Below are 26208 nucleotides of genomic sequence, written 5' to 3'. Positions count from 1 at the left end.
TAGTCGAAGAAGACGACCTGGGGGGCTTCGAATCGCACAGTGCTCTTCCTGCTTTTATTGCAAATCTTGCAAAGTGATTACAGTAAAATCAGAGAGGAGGAGGCGAAGGGGGAGGAGGAGGAAAATCCCATCCTATCTACCGAGATGAATCTTTAAAAAGCAAAATACACTGTCCCGTGAACTGTAAGTATATCGCAACTGGAAGGCAGGGAGAGGAGCCAGCAGCAGGGTTTTGACCACCAATTGCACCAGTTATGAGACGATAAGTTTCCAGGAACAGAAGGATTTTATAATTGATCATCCAGCCGCTCAGCCTCTCTGTTGGCTTAACAGGGGAGTTTAGTGGGGGGCAGGTGGGAGTGAAAGGAGGTGGGGGGGTCGGTGCAAGGAAGATGAGGAAGATGCAGACTCTCCTTGGTTTTGTGCATTGCTGCTGCTCTTGCTGCTTTTTGCTCCTGCTGCCTCCGCCGCTCTGGGTCAGCCTGGCAGCGGCGAAACAGCTCCTGAGGTACCGGCTGGCCGAGGAGGGACCCGCCGACATCCGCATCGGCAACGTGGCTTCCGATCTGGGAATCGTGACGGGCTCCGGAGAGGTGACATTCAGCCTGGAATCGGGCTCCGACTATCTCAAGATCGATAACATGACCGGGGAGTTGAGCACCACGGAGCGGCGCATCGACCGCGAGAAGCTGCCGCAGTGCCAGATGATCTTCGACGAGAACGAGTGCTTTCTGGACTTCGAGGTGTCCGTCATCGGCCCCTCGCAGAGCTGGGTGGACCTCTTCGAGGGCCGGGTCATCATCCTGGACATCAACGACAACACCCCCACCTTCCCTTCCCCTGTCCTCACGCTTACCGTGGAGGAGAACCGGCCCGTCGGGACCCTCTACCTGCTCCCCACCGCCACCGACAGGGACTTCGGCCGCAACGGCATCGAGCGCTACGAACTGCTGCAGGAGCCCGGCGGGGACGGCGGCCGCCGCGGCGGAGGCGGGGGAAGCTCGGCCTCGGCGGCCTCCGAGAGCGCCCTCTACCCCGGCGGTAGCAAGCGGCGGCAGGAGGCGGACGCGGCGGCCCGCAGCAGCGTCTTCGAGCTGCAGGTGGCCGACACCCTCGACGGGGAGAAGCAGCCGCAGCTGATCGTCAAGGGGGCGCTGGATCGGGAGCAGCGGGACTCCTACGAGCTCAGCCTCCGCGTGCGGGACGGCGGCGACCCGGCGCGGTCCTCGCAGGCTATCCTGAGGGTGCTGATCACCGACGTGAACGACAACAGTCCCCGCTTCGAGAAGAGCGTCTACGAAGCAGACCTGGCGGAGAACAGCAGCCCCGGGACCCCCATCCTGCAGCTGCGAGCTGCCGACCTGGACGTGGGGGTGAACGGGCAGATCGAGTACGTCTTTGGGGCGGCCACCGAATCCGTCAGGCGCCTGCTGCGGCTGGATGAGACCTCTGGCTGGCTCAGCGTCTTGCACCGCATCGACCGGGAGGAGGTGAACCAGCTTCGTTTCACAGTCATGGCCCGAGATCGAGGCCAGCCCCCCAAGACAGACAAGGCCACGGTCGTGCTGAACATCCGTGATGAGAATGACAATGTGCCCACCATCGACATCCGGAAAATTGGGCGCATCCCACTCCGGGATGGGGTAGCTAGCGTGGCAGAGGACGTACTGGTGGATACTCCCATTGCCCTGGTGCAGGTGTCAGACCGGGACCAAGGCGAAAATGGCGTGGTGACCTGCACCGTGGTGGGTGACGTGCCCTTCCAGCTCAAGCCAGCCAGCGAAGGTGAAGGGGAGCCACAGAACAAGCGCAAATATTTTCTCCACACTTCAGCCCCTCTGGACTACGAGGCTGTCCGCGATTACAATGTGGTGATCGTGGCTGTGGACTCGGGCAGCCCCAGCTTGTCCAGCAACAACTCCTTGCTGGTGCGGGTCGGGGACACAAATGACAACCCTCCTGTGTTCAGCCAGGCCGTGCTAGAGGTCTCCTTCCCGGAGAACAACTTGCCTGGCGAGAGGGTAGCCACGGTGGTTGCCACAGATGCAGACAGTGGCAAGAATGCCGAGATCACCTACTCCCTGGAGGCCTCACCCCTCTCCTCGGAGGCATCGGGCGGCATTTTCAACATCGATCCTGACTCTGGCGACGTGTCAGTGCAGGCAGTGCTGGACCGCGAGCAACGCGACACCTACGAGTTCCAGGTGACAGCCCGGGACAAGGGGGTGCCATCGCTGCAGGGCTCCACCATGGTGGTGGTGCGGGTGGCGGATCGTAATGACAATGAGCCACGCTTCATGCAGGACGTGTTCACTTTCTACGTTAAGGAGAACCTGCAGCCCAACAGCCCCGTGGGCATGGTGACCGTGATGGACTTCGACAAGGGCCGCAATGCTGAGCTCAGCCTCTCCATCCAGCCTGGTGACCACGACCAGGCAGCCGGCATCTTCTCCATTGAGAATGACACTGGAACCATTTTCTCCACTGTCTCTTTCGACCGGGAGCAGCAGACCAGCTACACTTTTAAGGTGAAGGCAGTGGATGGAGGTGAGCCGCCGCGTTCTGCCACCGCCACCGTGTCCCTCTTCGTGATGGATGAGAATGACAATGCGCCCACGGTCACCTTCCCCAGTAACAGCTCCTACACTGTGCTGCCTCCCTCCAGCAACATGCGCACCGTGGTGGCCACAGTGGTTGCCACTGACACTGACACCGGTCTCAACGCCGACCTCAACTACAGCATTGTTGGGGGCAACCCCTTCAAACTCTTCGAGATCGACCCGGCCAGTGGTGTGGTGTCACTGGTGGGTAAGCTGGCCCCCAAGCACTATGGCCTGCACCGCCTTGTGGTGCAGGTGAACGACAGCGGGCAGCCTCCCCAGTCCACCACTGCCCTGCTCCATGTCTTCGTTAATGAGAGCCTGTCCAATGCCACCGTGGTGGAGAGCCAGGTGGCCCGCAGCCTCCACACGCCCCTGGCCCAGGACATTGCTGGTGACCCCAGCTATGAGCTGAGCAAGCAGCGGCTTAGCATAGTCATCGGCGTGGTCGCAGGCATCATGACCGTCATCCTCCTCATCCTGGTGGTGGTCATGGCCCGCTACTGCCGCTCCAAGGGCAAACACGGCTATGAGGCCGGCAAGAAGGACCACGAAGATTTCTTCACCCCGCAGCAGCATGACAAGGCCAAGAAGCCCAAGAAAGACAAGAAAGGCAAGAAGGGCAAGCAGCCCCTCTACAGCAGCATCGTCACTGTGGAGGCTTCCAAGCCCAATGGCCAGCGCTATGACAGTGTCAACGAGAAGCTCTCAGACAGCCCCGGTATGGGGCGGTACCGCTCGGTCAACGGTGGCCCGGGCAGCCCCGATCTGGCCAGGCACTACAAGTCGAGCTCGCCACTGCCCACCGTCCAGCTGCACCCGCAGTCCCCAACCGCCGGCAAAAAGCACCAGGCCGTGCAGGACCTGCCCCCGGCCAACACCTTCGTGGGCGCCGGCGACAACATCTCCATCGGGTCCGACCACTGTTCCGAGTACAGCTGCCAGGCCAGCAACAAGTACAGCAAGCAGGTAAAAGCACTGCGCCCTGCGTCCGCGCACCCCCCGCGTAGCCCCCGACGCGCACGCACAACACACACACACACCGGGTGGGGGAGCGGCGATGCCCGCCTCCCTCCGCCTCCCGCACCGGCACTAGCAGGCACGACCGTCAGGTTCAATGACCCGTTCAGCCTGGTATCCCCGCCCCCACCCCCGCAGGCAATCAGGTTCTTGAACCTGACACGCAGGAAGGAGAGTCAGAAATCTTTATTAGTATCGTTTTTATCATTCCCTCCGCTTTTCAGACCCGGCAGCCCACCAGCCCGCCCGTGCAGCCGCACCGACGGGGGCGCCGGCGGGACCGCCCGGCAGCGGCAGCCGGCCGCGGGGGCGGGGAGTGGGACGGGGACTTGGTCGCCAGCCCGGACAGCCAGCTGTAAGGCAACCTGAGATGCCTTTATCAGCCGCCCGCCCGCCCGCAAGCCAATCCCAGCGGTTGGGGTGGGAAGGTCGGGAACCCCCACCCGGCGGAGCCCCCGCGGTCCTGCCGCCCCCCCGGCCTCGCCTTCAGCGGCCGAACCCTCTCGCCGCGGGCGCTTTCCCCGCCGTAGCTGCTTTCCCAGCATTAGAGACAACGAGCTCCGTCTGAGGAGGAAAGTTTCGCCTCGGTGTCTAGGTGTTTTGGGGAAAGAGGGTTGCTGCCTGCCTGCCTCTTCCCAAGGCTGCTGTGGATTTACAGCCGCCGCGCTGAAGCGTTTATGGCTGTGATTACCGGGTAGTTCATTAGGAACAAAACGCTTTAATAATCTACCACGCCTATCTAGGGTCTAATTTACACCACAGAGATTGCACTTATTGCATCAATTGCTCTGAATACACATAAACGTTAGTGAACTTAAAATCGCACCCCAGCATATTTTCGTTGCCCTCCCTCTCCCCTCTTATATATCACATGAAATTCATTCATTCAAGATGAGAGGCCCTAATTTGCTAGCCCAGCTGCTGCAAAGAGAGTGTGACTACCGTAAGACCTCTCAGGGCGAGCTGTGCCTTCAGGAGTGCCACAAGTGACTGGCTCTGGTCTCGGCCGTGTTGGCGAAGATCAGTTCAGTGAAGCTCCGACAGCCTAAAACTGGTCATGGTAGTGACTTCTTTACAGTCCTTGAAATAAAATAGGGATAGCACAGAGGAGAATCAAGGTCCTGAGTGAAAGCATCTGTTTTGTTTATTTTATAAGACACGTATGTAGCCTGAACAGAGGTCACGTTTCTTTGGGGGAGTATTTTTTAGGTCATGGTAAAATGAGATACTTAACACCTGGTGATTTCCATTACATCTTTCCATGTAAGATAATATTCTGAATGTTTCCTCAGCTACAATGCATGTTACACAAGAATCTAGAGATAAATGAATGCTGATTCATGTAAATACAGAGCCAAGTCTGGAACAGGGAGATTCTGACTAGTTTGACAAAAATGCTTTCTTTTCAACTTACTAACATGCAAATATGGTACACTATGACTTTTTTTTTATACTTTGAAACGTCTGCTAGTCTACTACAATTGAAGTTTTATAATGTGTTGCCAGTATTTGCATTCTGTTCTGAAATACTTAAAATACTGTAAAAGAAAATTAATTATATGAGCCACTCAGTTTCCCAGATCACCAAAAAAACTGTGATCGATGTAGTATATGCCAGTATTTTTGTGTATGTTGTTTTACAAGTGATACAAATTTATAGAACATACGACTGTAGTTTCTGTCTGATACATTTCATTGACTCTCTGCTGGAGCGTACCTTACAGTTCCAGTTTGAATAACTGGAACATTTGTTATCTGTATTTTATACAGAGCAGCCTGTATAAAATACAAAGTACTAAGAAAGTTCCTAAACTTCCACCTACTAAGGCTTACGAAGCATAGAGTAGATTATGCTGCTTTAGTGACTGCTGGACTAAAAAAGCAGCAGTGGAATACATGCTAATCAGATACTTCTTTCTTTCTGCTGCAATTCATCTACACGTGTGAATTATAAACTGTTGAAGTGTAATTTATTTCAGTGTAAAAGAATGACTTGAATGCTAAGTGTAGGAATGGTAAAGGATTTGTTGTGGTTTAACCCCAGCCAGCAACTAAGCACCACACAGCCACTCGCTCACTCCCTGCCCGCAGTGGGATGGGGGAGAGAATCAGAAGAGTGAAAGTGAGAAAACTTGTGCATTGACATAAAGACAGCTTAATAGGTAAAGCAAAAGCCGCGCACGCAAGTAAAATTAAACAAGTAATTCATTCACCACTCCCCCACCAGGCAGGTGTTCAGCCACCTCCAGGGAAGCAGGGCTCCGTCACACGTAACTGTTACTTGGGAAGACAAATGCTGTAACTCCAAATGTCCCCCCCTTTCTCCTTCTTCCTCCAGCTTCACAGGGTGAGCATGACATCATATAGCATGGAATATCCCTTTGGTCAGTCAGAGTCAGCTGTCCCAGCTGTGTCCCCTCCCAGCTTCTTGTGCACCCGCAGCCTGCTAACTGGTGGGTTGGTATGAGGAGCAGAAAAGGCCTTGGCTCTGTGTAAGCACTGCTCAGCAATATCGAAAACATCTCCTGTATGACTAACACTGTTTCCAGCACAAACCCAAAACATAGCCCCATACTAGCTACTATGAAGAAAATTAACTCTATGTCAGCCAAAACCAGCACAGGATTACACCATACAAATCAGTATTTTGCTTGATTAAAAACATTTTAATATTATATTACAGAAATATGTTTTGAATTACTTAATGTTTTTTCAAGGTTATATTTTGATATGCAATACATTAGAAGACTTCTTAGTAGAAGAAAATGACTTTATTACACTTTAACTTGCAATGATCAAAGCAAAAGAAGTACATGCTGAATTGCTCCATTATCTAGTTTGTTACAAAAACAATTTCCCAGTGTCAGTAGTTTTCCTGTGCTAAATACCTACTTTGTTATGAAAGTTAGTTTACCTAAAGTAGTTTATAGCCAATATTCTAATACCTTGTCTTTTTATTTTAAAATATGTAGAAAGTATTTGCACACTTATAAAGCATGCACATAAGTTAAGGAAATTGTCCAAGAAAACAGTAAAGGTAGTGTTAAATAACAGACTTTTATAGGAGAGACTATCAGGCACAAAACTTCTGTTACTACCTTCCTATGGGTACTTGCCAGCTTGTTGCTGAGTGACATTTATATAGTTTTGTTCACACTTTTGCATAATAGTGGGGACATTAAGACTTATTTGCATAAACAATATGTAGACTTTTCACATCTCAAACATTGACAGTGGAGCATTTCTCAGTTTATCAGGCAAAACACGTGAGGATTTTTAACACCCAGACCTCGTGGAACTCATTCAGCACACTGTTTAGAGAGACATGTGAAGCAGTTGCAGATAAAGGGTTCTGATGTGGTATATATCAGATTGTTTCATGATTAAGCTGTACATGTGAAATAGAACCAGTGGCATATTGAGGTGACCATGACAGGGAGACTAGTTGAAATCTCTAAGGCTCCATTTATTTACTCATTGGCAGTTCCCTTTATTCTAAGGAGACATTAGAAGGTCTATAAAGTTTTGGAACAAATAAGTGGGTAAGCAGAACATACCTGCTCTAAGTTACTGGAGATGAGAGCAATACTAATTTCCCATTAGTGTAATTAGAATATGTAATTGATACTTTTGTATATCTACAACAGTCAGGAAATAAAGTCTCTACTTACGTGACCGACTGGTGCACCCCAGTGAATGCAAGTTGTTTTCATTCTGACTATTTGATACGTCCTTTTTAAGGTAATGCATTGAATTTCTTACATGAGTTCCCAAATACATCTTGTTTGATACAGTACTGTATAAGAGAACTCCAGTGGAGAAAACTACAAACAATTTGTAATTCTTCTCCTTCTTGACATCAGGTGTTTTATATAAAGTCTAGAACTAACTTCTATATTCAGTAGTCTTATGACATTTCACCGCCACTTTTTCAAAGATCTTCCACAAGTTTGACTCCTGTTCTTCTCTTCTTCAGCATGGTATTGCTCTGAAATTTCTTTTACCCTCCCATTTATCAATTCTCTCCTATTCATATCTACTTAATGGCAAACAAATGTTTAAATCACTTAGTATTTCAGAGGTCTTAATCACTTGCCAAAAGTTAAAGCTGTACAGAAGTGTTTTGCTAAATGGGGATGAGTTTAAGCAAGTGTTTTTCTGGATCACAGATTTAAAACCTGAACCCTCCAGGTGCTGCACATTGCCTGTGAGGAGCTCGGATACTACTAACTTCCAGAAAGAGCCAAAGGTAAAGAAAGCCCAGTGCCTAAGAGGAATCACTTAGCAGCTTGGAGGGTTGCATCCTTAATCATAACTTTAATCATAGAATGTAATTGTAATAATTATTTATTTTCTCATGCCAGTTACAGGTATATCTTTATAATACATGATGCTTTTTTCACTTGGTTTCACTGTGAAAAATAGTGGCATATGAGCAGGTTTATTTCACTGAAACTTTTAATCACAAATATGGAATTAATATGTTAACAACCACTGTTTGAAGAACAGGCCTTTTAAACCTTGTTCATATGTTTACATTTTTTGGCCCTCATATTCTTCATTTCTTTTTTACTTGCTCTGCTCAACAATCAATGATAATTGACTACTTAAAACACTATAGTTGTGGTGGTGTCGGTTTTCTTTCTTGTTTGTTTGTTTTTTGTTTTTAAAGAAGTATTAGTCACCATTGGTAGAATTAGCAGAACCAGTACAGGAATTTCTCAGCAGAATTATTTCTTTGCTTGGGTTATTGGCTTCCTGGACAATTCTGTAACCCTTTATAAATTATCCCTATGCATTTTCTCATTGGAAATGTACTGTTTCATGAAGAAAAATGTTTATCATACCAGAGTGTACTGACACATTAGTCAAAACTAGCATTTACTGTAAAGTCTTATTTCCATGAAAGCAAAGTAGGTAGAAATTAATTTCTGAAAAAATACTTTGTACAGTAGCCAGTTAATTTGTTTCATAACATTTCAAACTTTAATCAGTCTGTTGCAATGTAGAAGCATTTCGACTAGTTAGTTATCATGTATGTGAATTGTATCTATAAACTAAATGGGCCAATTTCCTCATAAATATGCACATAGAACCAGCAGCCTTAATAGACCCCAAAATTTATCCATTAAGGGGGCAATCAGTCTAACCATGCAGGAAAGCATCATCTTTTTTCTTGCTTATGTACAGACACACAGATACACACAGAGGCTTATCTCAAAGACTGCTTTTTATAATCACAAAGTAACTTGCAAGAGTAAAGTTTTTCACCACTTTCAGCTAAGCAAATGTCCTACAGTATAATAATCGTAAAAATAGCAATATTATGGGAACACTAATTGCAATGTAGAGAAAAAATGGGAACATTGTCATTAGGTATAAACATATACATTAGTGATTTCTTTCATACATTTAACTTTAATACTGTTTGGTGCAAAGTGTACAGAAGTATATTTCATCTTTCTGTTCTCTATTTGCATTATATTAAATACTTTACAATTGTTTTTTTAAAGTGACCCACATTTGACCTTCAGTAACAAATTATGATGGAAGAGGGGCTAATTAAACATGAAATTGATGGATTGTTTATGCTTTAATTATCTATCTTTAACACAAAGTGTTCCACTGATAAGTGTAGCCTTTATTTTTTCCCTTTCAGTAAAATAATCTTGTAGTGTGCAAATGACTAAGTTACCACTGAATCATTCTGCACTCCCAGGAGATATACAGAGCCAAAAGGGACAGGATCTGAGTAAAGGAGGATTCATGCTCTGAATACGTAAAGAACTCTAGTATTATAGGCAAGGAGTAGCAAGAAACATCTTTAAAAGGGTAGAATCTGATTTATCAACTCAGCTCTCTGGCGTTGTGTATACTGATATGAACCTGGGTTACAACCATAGTTAGCAGTTTGGCTGACTCTGTCAGTCTTTGTACTGTAGCAGTGTATTTTTGCATAGGTTTCTTCTTCTTTCTCTCCTTTTTTTTTTTTTGTTATGTTTACTTGCCTTATTTTCTGGTATTTGGGATATTTGCTAGTTTGACCGACTGTCAGTTGTATTTCAGAGAAATATCTGTCCTGCAGTTTCAGGCACATTTTCCTTTAAGGATTTTCTTTCAGAAGTTTTAGAAGGTTTATATAGTTGTGATCTGCTGGACTACTTTGAGATGTAAAACTTACTGAATTGGTTTTGCATTAAAATATAAAAGAAAATCAACAGACTTCAGAAGTAGTTGGCATTGTGCTTATGAGTCAATTAACTAAATCCTTCACAACCACTGTGAACTCTTGACTATATTTGCTGAACATTTTAGTATTTAATTACTAATCTTAGCAGGACACAATTTTCATTTTCTTTGTATATATATACAGGAAATATTGATACAGACATATGAGCAATTCAGTACAGTATTTAGCAGGCTGGTTATTTTTTTTTTTAAGTTTTTTAAGCAAATCTGCTTCCAACAGATATTTAAAAACTGTTAAAGCTGCAGAACAATTTTCTTTTTTCAGTCTTAGGTTGCATGTAATATGCAGAAAATTTATGTTCTCCATTTTTCTTATTTATTACATTTTTAGGTGTTTTTATCTCACTGTGTGCTCAGGCAAAGATATTTCTGTATTTTTCTCCCCTGATTTTTCTTTCATAGAAGAGTAGATTTGCTGTATGTCTGTTATCAGATTTTGGACTTTGTTAGCATATACTATATATTCATCTTAATCAATAATTAAAACAACAAAAAATAGACAAGCAGCTATTATTCAGAATAAAAAGAACATTTTTAATTATTATTATTTTTGTATACAAATTATTTCAGTTTTTGAATCAAGATTGTAAAAGAAAATTCCGACATTCATATGGGTGTGTGTCAAGTTTATTGACTGTGTAATTTAATGAAAAGTGTTTTGGTAATGTGGACTGTGCAATTCAAGTTATTCCAACAGTGTACACTGCATGGCCCAGTAGCAGAATAAAGAAAACCTTTAAAATACTGTTATTAAAGATATTTTAAATTATTTTCCTTTAGTTGATCTCACAATACCCAGTCCTATCAAGCCTTGTTAACTTCCTATCCTATAAAATGTATGTTGCTAGGTAAATAGTAAAAATGAAATTCACCTATATACTCCATCTTTTCATGTTTTTTCTTATTTGTACTAAGTTGTACAGTTTGAAATTTTTAAACCTTAATTAAATGTAAGTAAAAATAATTTGTGAATCTAAGGTCTGATTAAGCAAACAAGATGAAATGATAGGGTCCTTTTGAGTTTTGACTTCTATGAAAAAATGTCTAAGGAGAGGGAAGAGAACATACACGTATCATGAAAAAGCTAGGACTGACTTACTGTATTCCATACACATAAAATATCACACTAATCCTGCAGTAACTGAAGTTAGTTGGGGCATCTAAAATGTGATTTACAACAGCAGAAGACAACAAAGGAGGATTTAAAACTTCTTCATTTCTTATTTCAGTGAAATTTCCTATATAAATATTTAACTGAGAGCAGCTCATGAACAGATGTCAAGATCTCAAAATGTGAAGTAGCAGTTAGTCAAGCTCCTGAACGGTGTCAGCGACACACATTGGAGTTGTCCAGCTATGTGGAACTGTGCTTAACGTGAGTTATTTGCTCACTCTTATGTGCCCATTTTCAATGACAAGAGTTATAAAATTACAATGAAGAGCAACTTTTGACTCTATTAAAAATAGGGAATAATTTTTATATGTAATATATATAAGCAGTGTGGAAGAATCACTTTATTATTATTTTTTCTTTATGGAAGGAGAAGATAGGAAAACTTAAAAGTTTTGGTGTTTCGAAGTTTGAACAGAAATAATACTCTGGTCACATTTAAAAACAAAATGTAGGTAAAAGTGATGTGCTTCCTTTTTTTTATTGTTTATATCACTCAAGCAATCTTCTCATTTAGGTAATACAGCTCTTTTGCAATCATTAGCTTGTAAAACGCTGCAGCATAACCCCAAAAGTATAGTTTAATTTTATTCAGAGCGGATCACAAATAACACAATTATTAGAAGCTGAAGAAAAGCATCATGTTTGTGTTTCAAAACTTAATTTATCTTATTAACTACTGAGAAGTGTGAGTGTATTTTTTAAAGGCAAAGGTTATTCTGTCAGATGAGATTTTGTTACATATTTTATGTTCTGAATCAAACATGATAATGGCTGAGTTTGTAATCCTTGAATGAAAGAAATGTGATGCAAGTACCATTCTTGAGTATTAATAATAACAGTAGTATTTATCAAAGTATTTGATATAGGATCTTTTATTATCTACAGATAATGTAGAGTAATTTTTTTAAGACTAGGTACAGAAGGTAGGTACTAGCTGACGTGCTGAAAATCACTCACAGAATATGTGGTAGAATTAGAATACAGAAATACTGATTCCATCTGCCAAAAATTCAGAGAGAATTTTATCTTGCAGCCTTGTCTGAATCAATTCCTTTAATCGTACTACATTGTAAGTAACAAAATATTTGTCACCTGACAGGATAAAAATTCTTGCATTACATGGTCACATAATGATTTTGGAGAATCCTCTATAAAATCCCTGAAAAGTAGTTTCTTGACTGGGGTTGTGGCCAGGAAACGTGTGTCTTTTCTGGTATGTGCCAAATGTTTTCTCTGTGATAGCACTTCTCAGAGAGAAGCGTGAGGGGCTGCCATAATTTATTCTGTCTATCCATGTATAGACGTCAAGGACTTTTCATCCCTGGAGCAGTGTAAAATATGAGAATTAGCCCCTACTTCCTTTGGATACCAAACCCATGTGAGGCAGAACTGCTTTAACACATTCTCAGAGACCTATCCTTGGGTAAAATATCCTTTATCAGCACAATGCTTTTACAAGGATACAACTTGATGTAGAATTGCATTTCTGAGTTCAGTGTTACGCTGAAAAATGAACTAAAGGACATTACACAGACTGTCATGGTGTTCTGGGTGTGATTCCGCTATCTAAACATGTGCATCCTAGTGTCACTTTAGATACCCTAAAGTTGCTGAGATACCTGCACAGAGCTGCACAGACAGGGTGTGTGCCGCAAGACCTGTGCGTCTTCTGGGACGCTCTTGTGTAGCTGCAGCCCAAGGCTAAACAAAAAAGCAATCACTAAATCCTTTGGTTTACCCAAAGAAACAATAGTTAAAATAAAATTAAGTGCTCTGCGACGTAGTGCATTTTGTCAAGGTTGAAAATTATTTTTCCAGTAAGGACTTAAGCACAGTTTTCAAATGTGTGTACCATACACATGCCTGTTAATAGATGTGCATGTGAAAATATATATTCACATATATACTGATGTTATGTTAACAAATTATTTTGGTATTGACACAACCTGTTTCGGTTTTCACAGAAACAATACTGACAGCAGTTAGTTGAATTTCCATTTATCTTCAGACTGCTCAGGCTGATATTTATCTCATGTTAGATGAAACTACAGGTAGTTCCACAAAAGTCAATCAAATTTAACTAATATCAATCATTGTAAGTTAAATCAGGTGATATAATATTCAGAGACTGCTTTATATTAAAATAAATTGTAGATACAGAAGACCAGTTTATCAATTTGGATGTTATGCATCAAATCTCCCACATGTAACTTATCAGCATGTATGTATGTATAATTTGCAAAATATCAGAGTAGGTGTTCATCATATATTACATCCAAATGTAAAATTGTTTTTGTAACAAGCTCTGGGAATGATGTGGCTTTAATGACATTTCAAAAAGTAGGATTTTAGTATTAAACACATTCTTACTCAAACTACTGGTACAGCAAGAGTATATATGGCAAACTACCTTTGTTCAGTTACCTGATAGGTCATGGTGTTTATTTGTGGAGTTGTATGTTACCCCTTGTAGGCATACTTTCGAGGAAGACTTGGCCTGAAAATTGATATACACTTTATAATGCAAAACTTTTTCTCTCATATGAAATCTGGCCATTTGCTTAGGCAAATCTGTTTATTTTGGAGTCCTTTCTTAAGCACTATATTTAACAAGAGAAAACCCTTCACTAGTTTGCTAGCTTCTTAAAGGTGGAAGACAAGAATAGAAATATAAGTAATAAACCAAAAGCAAATTAAAGTATTAGTAACTTCACTTGGCCCCAACATTTTCACAGTGGTATTTTAAGTCAAGTCCCTGTTTTACCACCTTTACCATTCACAATTTTTATGTCTGCTGGTTTCAACATACATTTGGTCTCATTCTCCATCATGTCACTCCTGTTCTAAGTGAAGTTACATTGTCATAAAATTTGAGCAATGAAATGGTGAATCGGTTTCCTTATCTCCATCCATGTGTTCTAAATTGGTTATAATGACATAATGTGTGCCTTGAGTGATAGTGAGAGAGGATATCCATCATTCTGTGAATCAGAAAAATGCTATTTTCAATGAGCATGTAATTATGTTCCAGTTGCAGCACAAGTTTACAGAAGGACAGTAATTGATTTCATTGAGAGACAAGTATTTGTTTCATATTCAAGTAATGTAAGTTATTTTACAGAAGGAATAATTGCACTGGAAACTAGAAATGTCTACTTAATACAGGTCACTACGTGCTCAGCCACTGAACTTCAGCCCAGATCTTGGGTAAGATCTGTCATGTAGATTTAGGAAATTCACTCAGCAGGCATCTCTGACTATATACTGATGGTTTTATTCTGCTTCCTGCAACTTAGGGGTCTGAATCTATCACTTTATTTTAATGGAAAGTTTCTGAATATGAATAAAATTCAGCTATTTCTAGAGCAGGTGTTAATTCATATGAGTAAAAGTGACAGCAATGGGTGTGCAATAGAGCAGTACCCATTTTTGTGGTGGCTTTCAACTATGAGCATTTTTCCTAGAAATTACAACGCGTAGCCTGGGTCCTGCATTTTACCCAATTTATTACTATATACATATCAAATAGAATAGAATAACATATATGAAATATGTAACAACAGTGCAGATGGGAGTAGTACTTTATAGGAATAACAAACAGCTACCACCAATGTGCAGGAGGTGTTTCACCAGGATGTGGTTTTATGTAATGGGTGGGTTCATTCAGGAGGTTCAGACTTGACGCTGGCAGCTCCCTTGGGCAGATACAAAACCAGTACAGCTTGGTGCAGCAGGGTAACTCCTCCTGTTTATATTCTCCAAGGCCATATGTGGAATTGTATGTTAGTAAAAAAATTACTGCTTGCGGTATTTTCATGTGCTTTTTTACATGAATTTAAAAAAATACACAAGAAGGATTTAGTTTAGAAGTGAAAGGAACTTGTGTAACTGTCTGCAAAGCGGCACTGCCTTTGCAGTTCTGTGTTTTGCAGAGATCACTGGACAATTCTATAATTTGTCCTGTCTTTTTTGCGCAACAGTCGTTCTTTAAATATTTATTTATGAAGTGCTGATAGCATTCTGGACCTTTTCGGTTGTTTTTTAGTGCAGAGGAAATTATAAGCAACAGTATGAAATTCCTCTGTGCTGAATAAATTAAGATTTTGGTTTCACTATACTGTGAAGTATTCTATCACTTATGTGACATTCAAGGGGACTGGAGGATGTTATATTCAATTGGCCCTTCAGACACTGCTTGAATTGAAAATTCATCCCAGACATTCTAATACTGAATATTAGTGCACCTTTACAGGAACCTTGAATGCTAAATTTATGTATTTTTTCTTTACTAGTACTTAATTAAATATATAAAGTGACTGAACTCTTCAAATTATATAGTAACCTTCTTGGAGAATTAATGTTAGAGAAATATGAAAGGACTGGCTAAAATGTCACTCTATCAAATGTTTCTAAAAGGCTTTATGTATTTATAAGACTTCATGATCTACTATGGATGCAAATTACTAAGGATAAAAGAAAATCCATCTGTATAAAAGAAAAAAAAAATTAAATAGGTCCAAGGATTTAAAAGACTCAGCATTAAGGACTAAGAATTCATACTTTGTGATGGGTTTATAGTAATTGCCAGTAGAAAAGATTTCTTTTTAGCATTTACAATGTGGGGTTTTTTTTTTAATCAAATGAAAATGACTTTGCCATAAAAGCTTCTCACGTAACATATCCTGTTTCATTTCATAACTTCATATTCTTCACTGAAATGTCTCAATTAAAATATGACCTACATAATTTCATGTCACATTGGGCATTACTAGTTTTGTTATTGTTACCCTTACATTTAATCAAATTGTCTGTAGCTAAATAAATAACATTTCATCAAGAGCTGTTGGTTTCAATCAGCTAGGAAAACAGATTACTGGCATGAGAACAGATCTAAGGCTAGTGTCTCCGATCTGCAACTAATTGTGTGCTGATAATAGTACTGCCCACAGGCAAATCTTACTCGCTGTCGTGATCTATGATAGATTTTCCTGTATGTTAATATTAAATCAGATGGAGACATTTTGTAATACCGTTACAGTTACTATCTTTAACCTTTCCTTTTTAATTTGAAATATAAACTGTTTGGAGATAATATCTCCATGTTTCATTTCTGAAAAGAAATTAAGAAAAGAAAAATCTCAAGGAAAACATAATAGTCATCCTTTTTTCTTTAGCTTCTCCTCTTAAAATAGTCACTTCTACAGGAGATAAAGTACTGTTGATATTGAAGTAAGTATTTACCTGTAAAATCACATATTCTACTGCTTGGCTCAGAGGGGAGGGGAACGTGTCTGACAAATTAAAGCAGGAACTAGTGCTTCACTCTAGCTTGGCGGTGTGTGGGTTAGCTCTTACAAATGCAGGTCCCAGAGCACTCACTGGATCAGTTGCAGACCACGTACTAACCACATACCACATATGCAGATTGCTGCATTAAGACATAATAAACATCCACATTTTTCCAATGTGATGGTGATGAAGGTGACTACTGGAGTACGTAGGAGCCCTGGTATTGTACCAAGACTCCATCATTTCAGGCTTTTCACAAATGCAGAACACACCGTAAGAAGCGCTTTAAGAAGGGATACATAGAGGGTAGAATAACACATAGTGTAGGCAGCACATTACAGTCCACTGAAAGAAAGCTGTCTTCTGGTCCGTGTACATTGCTCTTGCTCACATTGTTCGCATTGTGAAATGATTCCAACAGTCTGAAATCTTTTTTTTCACCTTGCTAGTTATGCAAACAGCTCTTCACTTTTTCACTAAAGCAAGTGGGAATTGTTCGTTGTCACAAGTAATAAATAACAAGAGTACCCAATCTGCACAGCATGGAAGTGATAAAAACACATGCTTATGAGTGCTTGAGATTTCACAGCTATTAATTTTGAACTTTTTGATTGCAGTTCTGTTTTACAAGAGTGGATGCTGTTAGGGCAGGAGTACACCGTGACAGTGAAAGATTATGACAACATGCATTTATCGTTATGAGCTTGGTATATTCTGTGTAAGGGATGGTCAGAAAATGCCCCTAAACCTGAAGTCATAAAATGCATCTTGCCTTTACTGAAAATTTATCAATTTTTTATTACTGCTAATAATATTTAATACTAATTTAATACTAACATGAATATCTTTGAGAAGGTTTCATTGTGCATAATAAAATACAGAGGACTTATCAATGTTAGTGAATTCCTTAACATGTACGTTGAGGAACACTAGGAGTTTACGTGCAGAATGTTATTGTATATACATGTATTCACACACGGAAAGGTCCTTTACAAAAAGTCAATAAATACTATAGCACATTTGGGATTAAAAAAGTTGGAAGGACTCTCCGGGCTTTGAAGAATATTTTTTTATTTTTAAAGGCACCTTAGCATTTAAAGTCTAAATTACATGTTTTGCCTGAAAAAGTATACTACCCAACTACTTCTATGTAAATCAAAATGAGGTAGATCATGTCTTCCATTCTGAGATAGCAGTACTCACAGTTTGGTAGGAGTGTTTCAAATCAGAAACCACATTTTTGGTTTGTGGTTAGAAACAGGGATTTCAATAATAATTAGGCATCATTCTGAAGCTGTGTACTGTAAGACATCAGAACACAAAAACTCTGAATAATGAATCTCTAGTATTTCTGTTCAAATTTCACAGCCATAACAGAGAAAAGAAATCCTATGATATACAGCAGAAAAAGTCCTGAATAAGGGAAGCGATTGAATAAGAATGTGTCTAGAAATGTTATTACCTATTTTTTTTCTATCTTTATCATTCCAGGGAAGCAATTTCCAGGCTTTCTAAAATTGTCACTAAGCTGATAATTTTTTTCACATTTTCAGAATATCATCAAAGCCATGCTAATTTGGACCAAAGGCATGTCTCACAGTCCTGGAATCTCTGAAGAAAATGTTTTGTTGTCTTTCCTATTTTGACATCATAGAGATTCACCTCAAACTTTTTAAAAATATACAGAGAGGACAGTTTGTTTGCTGTATTTACAAGGTGGTTGTTACAGGTTGCAATCAACAGTTTATCACAAGATCAATAAGAAAGAATTGCAGATCCAAGAGGCAAATTGTCAGTGAATGTCAAGCTCAATAATTAGGCAAGCTGCCTATTAATCGCAATAAGTTTCTGATCAGTTGTAATGTGTATCCCATGTTTAAGGCATTGTAAGCTTGTAATCTGGAGGAGAAGGAACAATCTCATGAGAAAAGGAAATCCACCTTGTAGTAAGTACATCTTTCTGCCTACCACTATTTTTTCTGCAGTGGAAAACTGCAGTATTTTTTTTGTCTCCCAAAGGAAAGGCCTAGCGTTTAAGCACGACTTTTCTTACAGAAAAGGAGAACAGTTAGAGTTCTGTCCTTTTCTTTTTTCTTTCTTTACCCCCTAGAATTGTCTTTGGAACTCAGAAAGAAGCACTATTTTTTTAATGATTTTAGCAGTCTAGTTTCTGGCAAAGTCCTTCATTAAATAATTGAAAAAATATTTTTGGATAACTTTGTCAAGTAAAACTGATGCTCTCTACCTTCCTTTTCCTCTTCGTCAAAAGCAGTGTACTTTCACGTCACTGGGGGATATAGATAAGAAAGCTGCATCTTTCTATGCTTTTAAGGACTGCCTACTTTTTTTTTGTATGCTTATATTTGGTACGATTTTGATGGGTCTTTTACATGTGGCTAGGTTAGCTAACTAATACAAAGAAATAAAGGAATAAAATAAAGAGAACTTGTGATGGAAACAATTGCTTCCAAAATTTTTTATCTCCAGTTTTTGTTTTATTTAAACATAAATATTCTGATGAAATCAATTAATCTAGTGAACCTTAAAATATTCATTTATAAGTTGGCTTTATGAAGAGATTTTGAGAGCCAAATAAAGTCAATCTGTTAAATTATTTTTTTGGAAGGAGAACTTTTCTTGAGGAGGCAGTAGAATATATATACTGACATATATGGGAATTCTACTCACTTATAAGGTACCTTGGAGTCCTATAGTGTCTGTATTCTAATCCATGTTATTGTGCTCTCACTTTTCAGTCTTACCTTCCCAGTGTCAGTGTGAAGATTTCTAGATATTTATTTCAGTCTCTGTTCTTCTCACCAAACCAATTTATTTTTCTAATATAGTAGGAGTCAGATACTCCTGTGCACTAAGGGGTCAAATGTTACGAAAATGTGGAAACTAAACATTATTTAAATTTTGTTCTTTCTGCTGGATTGCAGAAAGTGTTGGAGATCCAGAAGTATGTTACTGTTAGTTTCTTGTTGGTGATTTTTTGTTTTGTTTTAATAATTAACTTCTGCTGTAAAATCTTAGATATTTGAAGGTCTGAGCATATATAGTGAAAGGTAAGACAATGAAGACAGGAAAGATCTTAATTTACAGAATTTCCTGGTCCCATAGAATAGCAGTACATATCTGTATGACATTTTCCAAATTCCTGTTTTCCAAAAGAGGGGTCTTTTCTCTGTTATAATTATGACAAAACCAAACCAAAAAAAGTCAAACCAAACCACGTTCCCCAAATCAAGCTGATTTCTGTTTCCAGAGATCAACATTCCAAGTTAAATTCAGAACCAGTCTGGGCAAACACCTATGGCTGTCCTATGCTGTAAAGAGTAGACAGAGGCAATGTCTGTTTTATGATTAATCCTCTGTTTTTCATGAAACTTTTTCTTTCCAAAAGAGGCTTGAGTATTTCGAGCACAAATGAGATATTGCCCATCTTCTCTACTTTTCCATAATTCAAGAGCTTGGAAGCCCTATTTGTGGGAAGCTTATTCCATGATTTTGTGTGTAATTGACAGTTAAGGAGGGAAATCAGGCAGTGTTACGTCTTTGCTAGCTCTTTTTAAAGGAAGAAATATACTTACTCATTAATGATCCAAGCTATGACTAGAGTTATGGTTTATAGAATAGCCTTAGAGCGGGTTAAGAGAATTTAAGGGTTTATCATACAGCCTTAAAAGAGGATAAGAGAATTTAAAAGAAAGATATTCAGACTGGAAAATTCAGGGTAAACATTTACCTATCTTCTTGGCAGTTCATTATTAAATTTTGTGTTGGCATTTTGCAGGCACAGAGAGAAAAGAAAGGTACAGACAAAGGAATAGAAACGCACGGATGACCTACTGTTAGAGTTTAAGCACAATAAATGATTAGCATCTAAAGTACGGAGCAGAGGTAATAAAAATCATTGCAAACTACTATCCACAGTGCATTGTATCCCGTAATACAATTTAGTTCATTATATTACTGCATGATGTAGTACTGTATGATGCAGTATTATATTCTCTCTGTGTTCTGGGCTTAAACTTGTTCAAAGTCTTGGACTAGTTCTAAACAGTAGATGTTTCATGATGACCTGCAAACGAATGAATTGTTAACAAGGAATTAATTGTTCTCATGAGTGTCGTTTAACATAGGTTCAGATCTGTCTTATTCTAGACATGCCCTCAATATTACACTTTTTGTTTCTTGTCCGTAAGAATTGGATAATAGCATTTTTTTGCTTCACAAAGGTGTTACGAGTTCAGATGGAGGTCAGTAAAGGAACCAGTGTTCTTGCTGAGTGCAGAATTTTGTCCACACTCTGGATTCTAGACTGCAAGTCGGAGTCCAAGTGCTGTGAGAGTCAGGTTCCCTGATCTGGTTGTGCTGTCATACCTCCTGAGGGAAATGCAAGCAAGCCCAAACAGTAAGGTTACTATGTTCAGCTTTCAGAAATGTTAGGGTACTTTTTGTAGGACAGTTTGAAATTACTCTGATGAGACAAAGTATCTTATATATCTTTATAGAGATGGCTTACAATACAATAGTGTGTGAAGTGTAATGGATTTAAATAACTTAACTGATTTGGTTCTCTTTTGAGCATGGCGTCTGTTTTTAAATTTCTTACATGTTTTCTTTCTGTTTACTATGTCAGAATTAAATTCCTATTTAGTAATTTATATTGATAGTAGAATAATAGGTCTCTACATTCTCTACATTCTCAATCTGTATTTCACTATTAAAAAATAGTAGGTGTTTCAGCCTAATATTATAGCACAGTGGCCTTATTTAGCACTATTAAAATAAGCTTAACTTCATGCACATTGACTGTACAGGGATAAGGTTTACAAAAGTTCCCTGTAGTGGTCTAACTCTGTGTTCCCTGCAAAGATCTAATTAACTGGGGAATAATCATGCTTAATTCATGTGAGTGAGTATAAATGTATTTTAATCAACAGAACTGTTGTTAGATCCCTATATGTACATGTCGTGGTTTAGCCCCAGCCGGCAACTAAGCACCACACAGCCGCTCGCTCACCACCCCACGGTGGGTTGGGGGAGAGAATTGGAAGAGTAAAAGTGAGGAAATTCATGGTTTGAGATAAAGACAGTTTAATAGGTGAAGCAAAAGCCACACACACAAACAAAGCAAAAAAAAGAATTCATTTACCACTCCCCATGGGCAGGCAGGTGTTCAGCCACCTCCAGGGAAGCAGGGCTGCATCACGCGTAATGGTTTCTTGGGAAGACAGATGTCATCACTCCGAACGTCCCTCCACCCCTTCCTTCTTCTTCATCCCAGCTTTATATACTGAGCATGACGTTGCATGGTATGGAATATCTCTTTGGCCAGCCTGGGTCAGCTGTCCTGGCTGTGTCCCCTCCCAGCTTCCTGTGCACCCCCCGCCTTCTTGCTGACAGGCCAGCACGAGAAGCTGGACTGTCCTTGACTGCTTAGCAGCAGCTTAAAACATCAGCACGTTATCAACAGTATTTTCATCACAAATCCAAAACATAGCCCCATGCTAGCTTCTATGAAGAAAATTAACTCTACCCTGGCTGAAACCAGGACAGTACATTAAGTTGAGTTCTCAAGGTAAGAATGAGGTACAAATGACAATTTATTGAAGAATCATATTTTTTAAGTTTGTTACTTAAACGTGTATTTTGGTCCCAATTAGTCTCACCTCAGCTCACTTTTCATGTAGCACAAGTTCCTTATCTAGGGCCACTTCAAAAGAAGAGGTATACAGTCAAGCTATTCCACCTACTTTAGGTAGGTACTGTCTCCTGGACCTCTCTCTCCATTGATCATAGAAGAAGAGTAGCTTAGGTGGCTTCTAAGTCACTGAATTGGGATAAGATTCCAGCTGTACTGTGATTTTTCAGAAGCAGACATCAGTTATGATTTTACTGGGTGCATGTTACATTTCATCAGTACAAATGACTGTGTAGACCTATAATAAAAATATTTTAAGGTATTTCTGTACATTTTGACTGTTGAGCATGGACAAGTGTATTTGGTAGTGGTGGCAGGTGGTGGGAACACAGGGAATAGGCCTGCTGAAGGAGTGCAGCTATGCATCCTTCTGCCCTCTCACCTGTTGGCTGCATATGCTTTCTGGAAATGTGGGAAAAGATTGGGGGAGTTGGGAAAGTAAACAAAATGCAGGTGCATGAGTTATATCATTATTTCTAAAAATGGTAGTTGGCTCTTCAACCATAGTTGTTTTAAATAAAAAGTGGCAACGATGGAAGTGATAACAGTGATGTGATGCTGTCCTGATACAAGAAGCTGTGAGAACATCATCAAGATTCATGCATGTTTTTCTTTCTCTTTCTTTCAAATCAGATTTGCATAGAATTTTGATTTTTTGCTTTGTCTTCTTGACCTAGGTAATCTTTATAGTGAGTAAACATCAGAGTTAATTAAAAAAAAAACCACTTGTATTTATTACATGTTGTAAATAATGTTGATGGATTTTGCTGCTTCTGTATTCAAGCCTAGAAAATGAGGAATATGCAAACTGAGATACTAGAAAGTATTTATAGCCTCCCTAATAACTAAGATAATGTGCAGCAGCCACAATTTTTTTAACTCCTTTATGTTTTGTCCTCTATTTGGCATTTATCTAACAAATACAGCTTGAACTCTTATAGGCAAGTGAAAATACCAGGTAGATTAATTTTATGTCATGATACACACCTAAAAGTTGTATATAAATGTGCCGAAGACAGGGATTTTATTTTGGTGTGATTGTAGGAACATCTGATTTTGATAATGCATTGTTTCTTCTTTAATCATTTAATCATAATGTCAGTGCTGAAGATTATGAAAGAGGTTTGGTAAATTTACCTCTGAATTAAACCTCTTCAGGAAGAAAAAGGGCAACAAGAATGAGATGGAAATATTAGCAATGATCATACTAAAAAATTTAATAATAACAAAAAAAGTGAAATTGTAAAGGTCATTTAAAGAAGTTCAAATAAATCAAATTCCTATTTGTAAGATTAACCTTCTTTGTTTGCAAAGTAATTCGTGAGAACTGTCTGTTTGATAAAAACATACTATCCTGGCTTTCACAGAATCACAGAATCACTAGGTTGGAAGGGACCTTTAAGATCATCAAGTCTAACCATTAATCCAGTGCCACCATGTTTCCTAAACCATGTCCTGAAGCGCCACATCCACACGTTTTTTGAACACTTCCAGAGATGGCGACTCCACCACCTCCCTGGGCAGCCTGTTCCAATGACTGACCACCCTCTCAGTGAAGAAATTTTTCCTAATATCCAATCTAAACCTCCCCTGGTACAACTTGAGGCCATTTCCTCTCGTCCTATCGCTGGTTACTTGGGAGAAGAGACCAACACCCTCGTCGCCACAACCCCCTTTCAGGTAGTTGTAGAGAGCGATAAGGTCTCCCCTCAGCCTCCTCTTCTCCAGACTAAACAACCCCAGTTCCCTCAGCCGCTCCTCATAAGACTTTGTGATAGCACAGTATAGCATTTTGTTATAATTTCTGCAGTGTTCCTTATACTGTGACTTTATAAAAACTGTTTTTGTCATTGATCTTTCCTTACCCTTAAAATACATAATTTATTTGTAGAAATAAGAAATAAAGTGAAAACAGGAATTCAGTTGCTCTAATACACAAAGTTTTCATTTTGGTTATTGTATTTCCAAAATCTGTGTCTGTACATTCGAAGTCATGTCCTGTTCCTTCTTTGCTGAGCAACAAATGACAGTTTTGACGTAGAAAAAATCATGGGGTAGATAAGGAGATTCAACTGAGAAAATGACAAGTGTACATTTTTCTTTCCTTAGGGGAAAAAAAACCCTAATAATTGGAAATATTTGCACACAGGAATATAGTGGCTGTCTGAACAGGGAGATAGAGGTGCAGCAGGAATCATAACAGAAATGATTCAGAGGGGTCCATCCTACTAACATGGATTCTTATGTCCTTGATAAATGTCTACCTAGCTGCAGGTGAGATATATGGAACGTCATTGAAAATGTCTTCATGAAGAGCAAGATGCTGTGACAGAGAGGTCCTTACAGACTTTTGCAGTGGTGATAATGAGGAGCGGTAACTAAGTACCATGAGTTTTATGGCAGGTTCTGTAACTGTCTTATTTAACACATGAGTTGTCTAGGAGGCCAGAATGTGGTTATTATATGATTGACCTATAGACCGTAGGTTTACTCTCATGTCAAACAACATAATATAGGTTGCCTGGAATTTGAATAATCAATTTTAACTTTATTAACCTTTATTTCTTCAAATATAGGTGTGTCTAGGTATTTCTCATGCATAAATGGTTATATTGCATAATTAAACCTCCTTTTATTTGTCAGGTTTCACAAAATTTTTAGACATAGTCTATACATTTCTAGGGGTCTATAAATCTCAGACTGGTAAAAAGAATCAGTCTAACAATTAGTCCCTGTGACTGCTGTCCCTAACATTACCGGATGTTAAGGTCAATCACTGCAAAAATTTTGTAAGGCCACATCTTGGTTCCTGTTCTTGCAGAATTGTTATCTATAGAGCTATAGCAAAGAGCCAGACTGAGCAAATAGAAATATCATCATTCTTATTAGTCCCTGATTTAGTGGATTTAGATAAGATACAGAAGATTCATTTGTGCTTGTGTCCAAGCTATGGCTTTAATGCAGGCTTGACTTCTGTTCCAGCAAAAGGCCATTTGGGGAGCAGTGCGTTGGGGGGGGGTGACCTGTAAAGAGAAGATGACTGTCAAAATGGTTTAAAAGAGGTATTTTCTGTCCCTTTCTCTGATCTTGAATGGAACGTATTTTGAAATAAACCGCCCATGTATCAGTGGTTTAGTATTTCTAGATCCCGTTTAAAAAAAAAAAGAAATAGAGTTCACATGTAGAAACGAATAAAAGGCATAGTCCTGCGTACTCTGATGAACATTGTGTTTACAGGATTTAAGGTTAATATTTTTTATATACTTTTATCCTTACACTTGTTATTAAATCAATAGAGTAGTTATTTTCAATACCTAAAAAGCCTGTTTTTTCAGTAATTAATGTTTTGTCCAATACTAATCAAAAAGTGCTTTTTGTTTGCCATCTCTTATATAATTCGATTCATTATGTTTACTTTAAACAATTAATTATTATTCTGTAATGTCAAATTAAATTTTGAATGACAAATTAATTATTAATAACATTGATTATAATTATAAATATACTTATTTAATTATATTAATCAATAATTATTATAATTTAAATACTTTAAAGAGAAAAAGAATGAAATATTTTTTAAAAAAGTTATTACTCTGGATTTTTTTCATTAGCTAACATACTAAGGAACTGCTGAGACTTAGCACCTGCACATGCATATAAGCCAGTTTGCATTTATTTTAGTATAACCTTTCAATTCAAGCAGTAGATAAATTAGAAAAAAAAAATCATGTTTATATACAGTAGCAGTGTATTATTTAATCTCTTCATAGACTTATACTATTTTTAACCTTTAAAACTTAATTTTTTAATCAAAGATGACATTCATGAAAAATGTGTTGTTTTAAAGGAGCGTACTCAAATGACGTGTAAACTCTGAAGTTAAATGGTTGTGGATTAAGAAGAGGCATGAGAAATATTTCAGAGTAGAGAGAGTGGGAACTGGAAAGGGTTTGTGGATGAGTGTTTTTACCATTGTAGTTAACAACATTGATACAATTATATTTTATAGGACTGAATATTCAAATGTATACAAAGAATGGTGTTATCTGCTACATTTCTGTTTAATTTTATAAAGAAACTTTTAAATATATGTGTGTGTAAATTTGTGTGGTAAGGCAGACCCTGTTCAAAACGAGAGGCTTATTACTTGATCACCAGACATGGAA

At 39.5% G+C, this 26208-nt stretch overlaps 1 protein-coding gene across 5 annotated transcripts in view; it reads left to right on the top strand.

Moving 5' to 3' along the window:
- Nucleotides 1-314: 314 nt before the first annotated feature.
- Nucleotides 315-26208, top strand: part of PCDH7 (protocadherin 7) — a gene marked incomplete at its 3' end in the record, with an annotated part of 296658 nt that continues 270764 nt past the window's right edge. For all 5 annotated transcript variants that reach the window (XM_081999438.1, XM_081999437.1, XM_081999434.1 and 2 more), the window contains exon 1: nucleotides 315-3569. In XM_081999438.1, the coding sequence (XP_081855564.1) occupies nucleotides 393-3569 (3177 nt within the window). In that variant the 5' untranslated portion in view covers nucleotides 315-392. The remainder of the gene's footprint in view (nucleotides 3570-26208) is intronic.

The sequence above is a fragment of the Phaethon aethereus genome (assembly GCF_964289735.1).
Source record: "Phaethon aethereus genome assembly, chromosome: 4".
NCBI lineage: Eukaryota > Metazoa > Chordata > Aves > Phaethontiformes > Phaethontidae > Phaethon > Phaethon aethereus.
The sequence above is the reverse complement of the archived record's forward strand: the minus strand, read 5'-3'. Positions and strand labels throughout refer to the sequence as shown.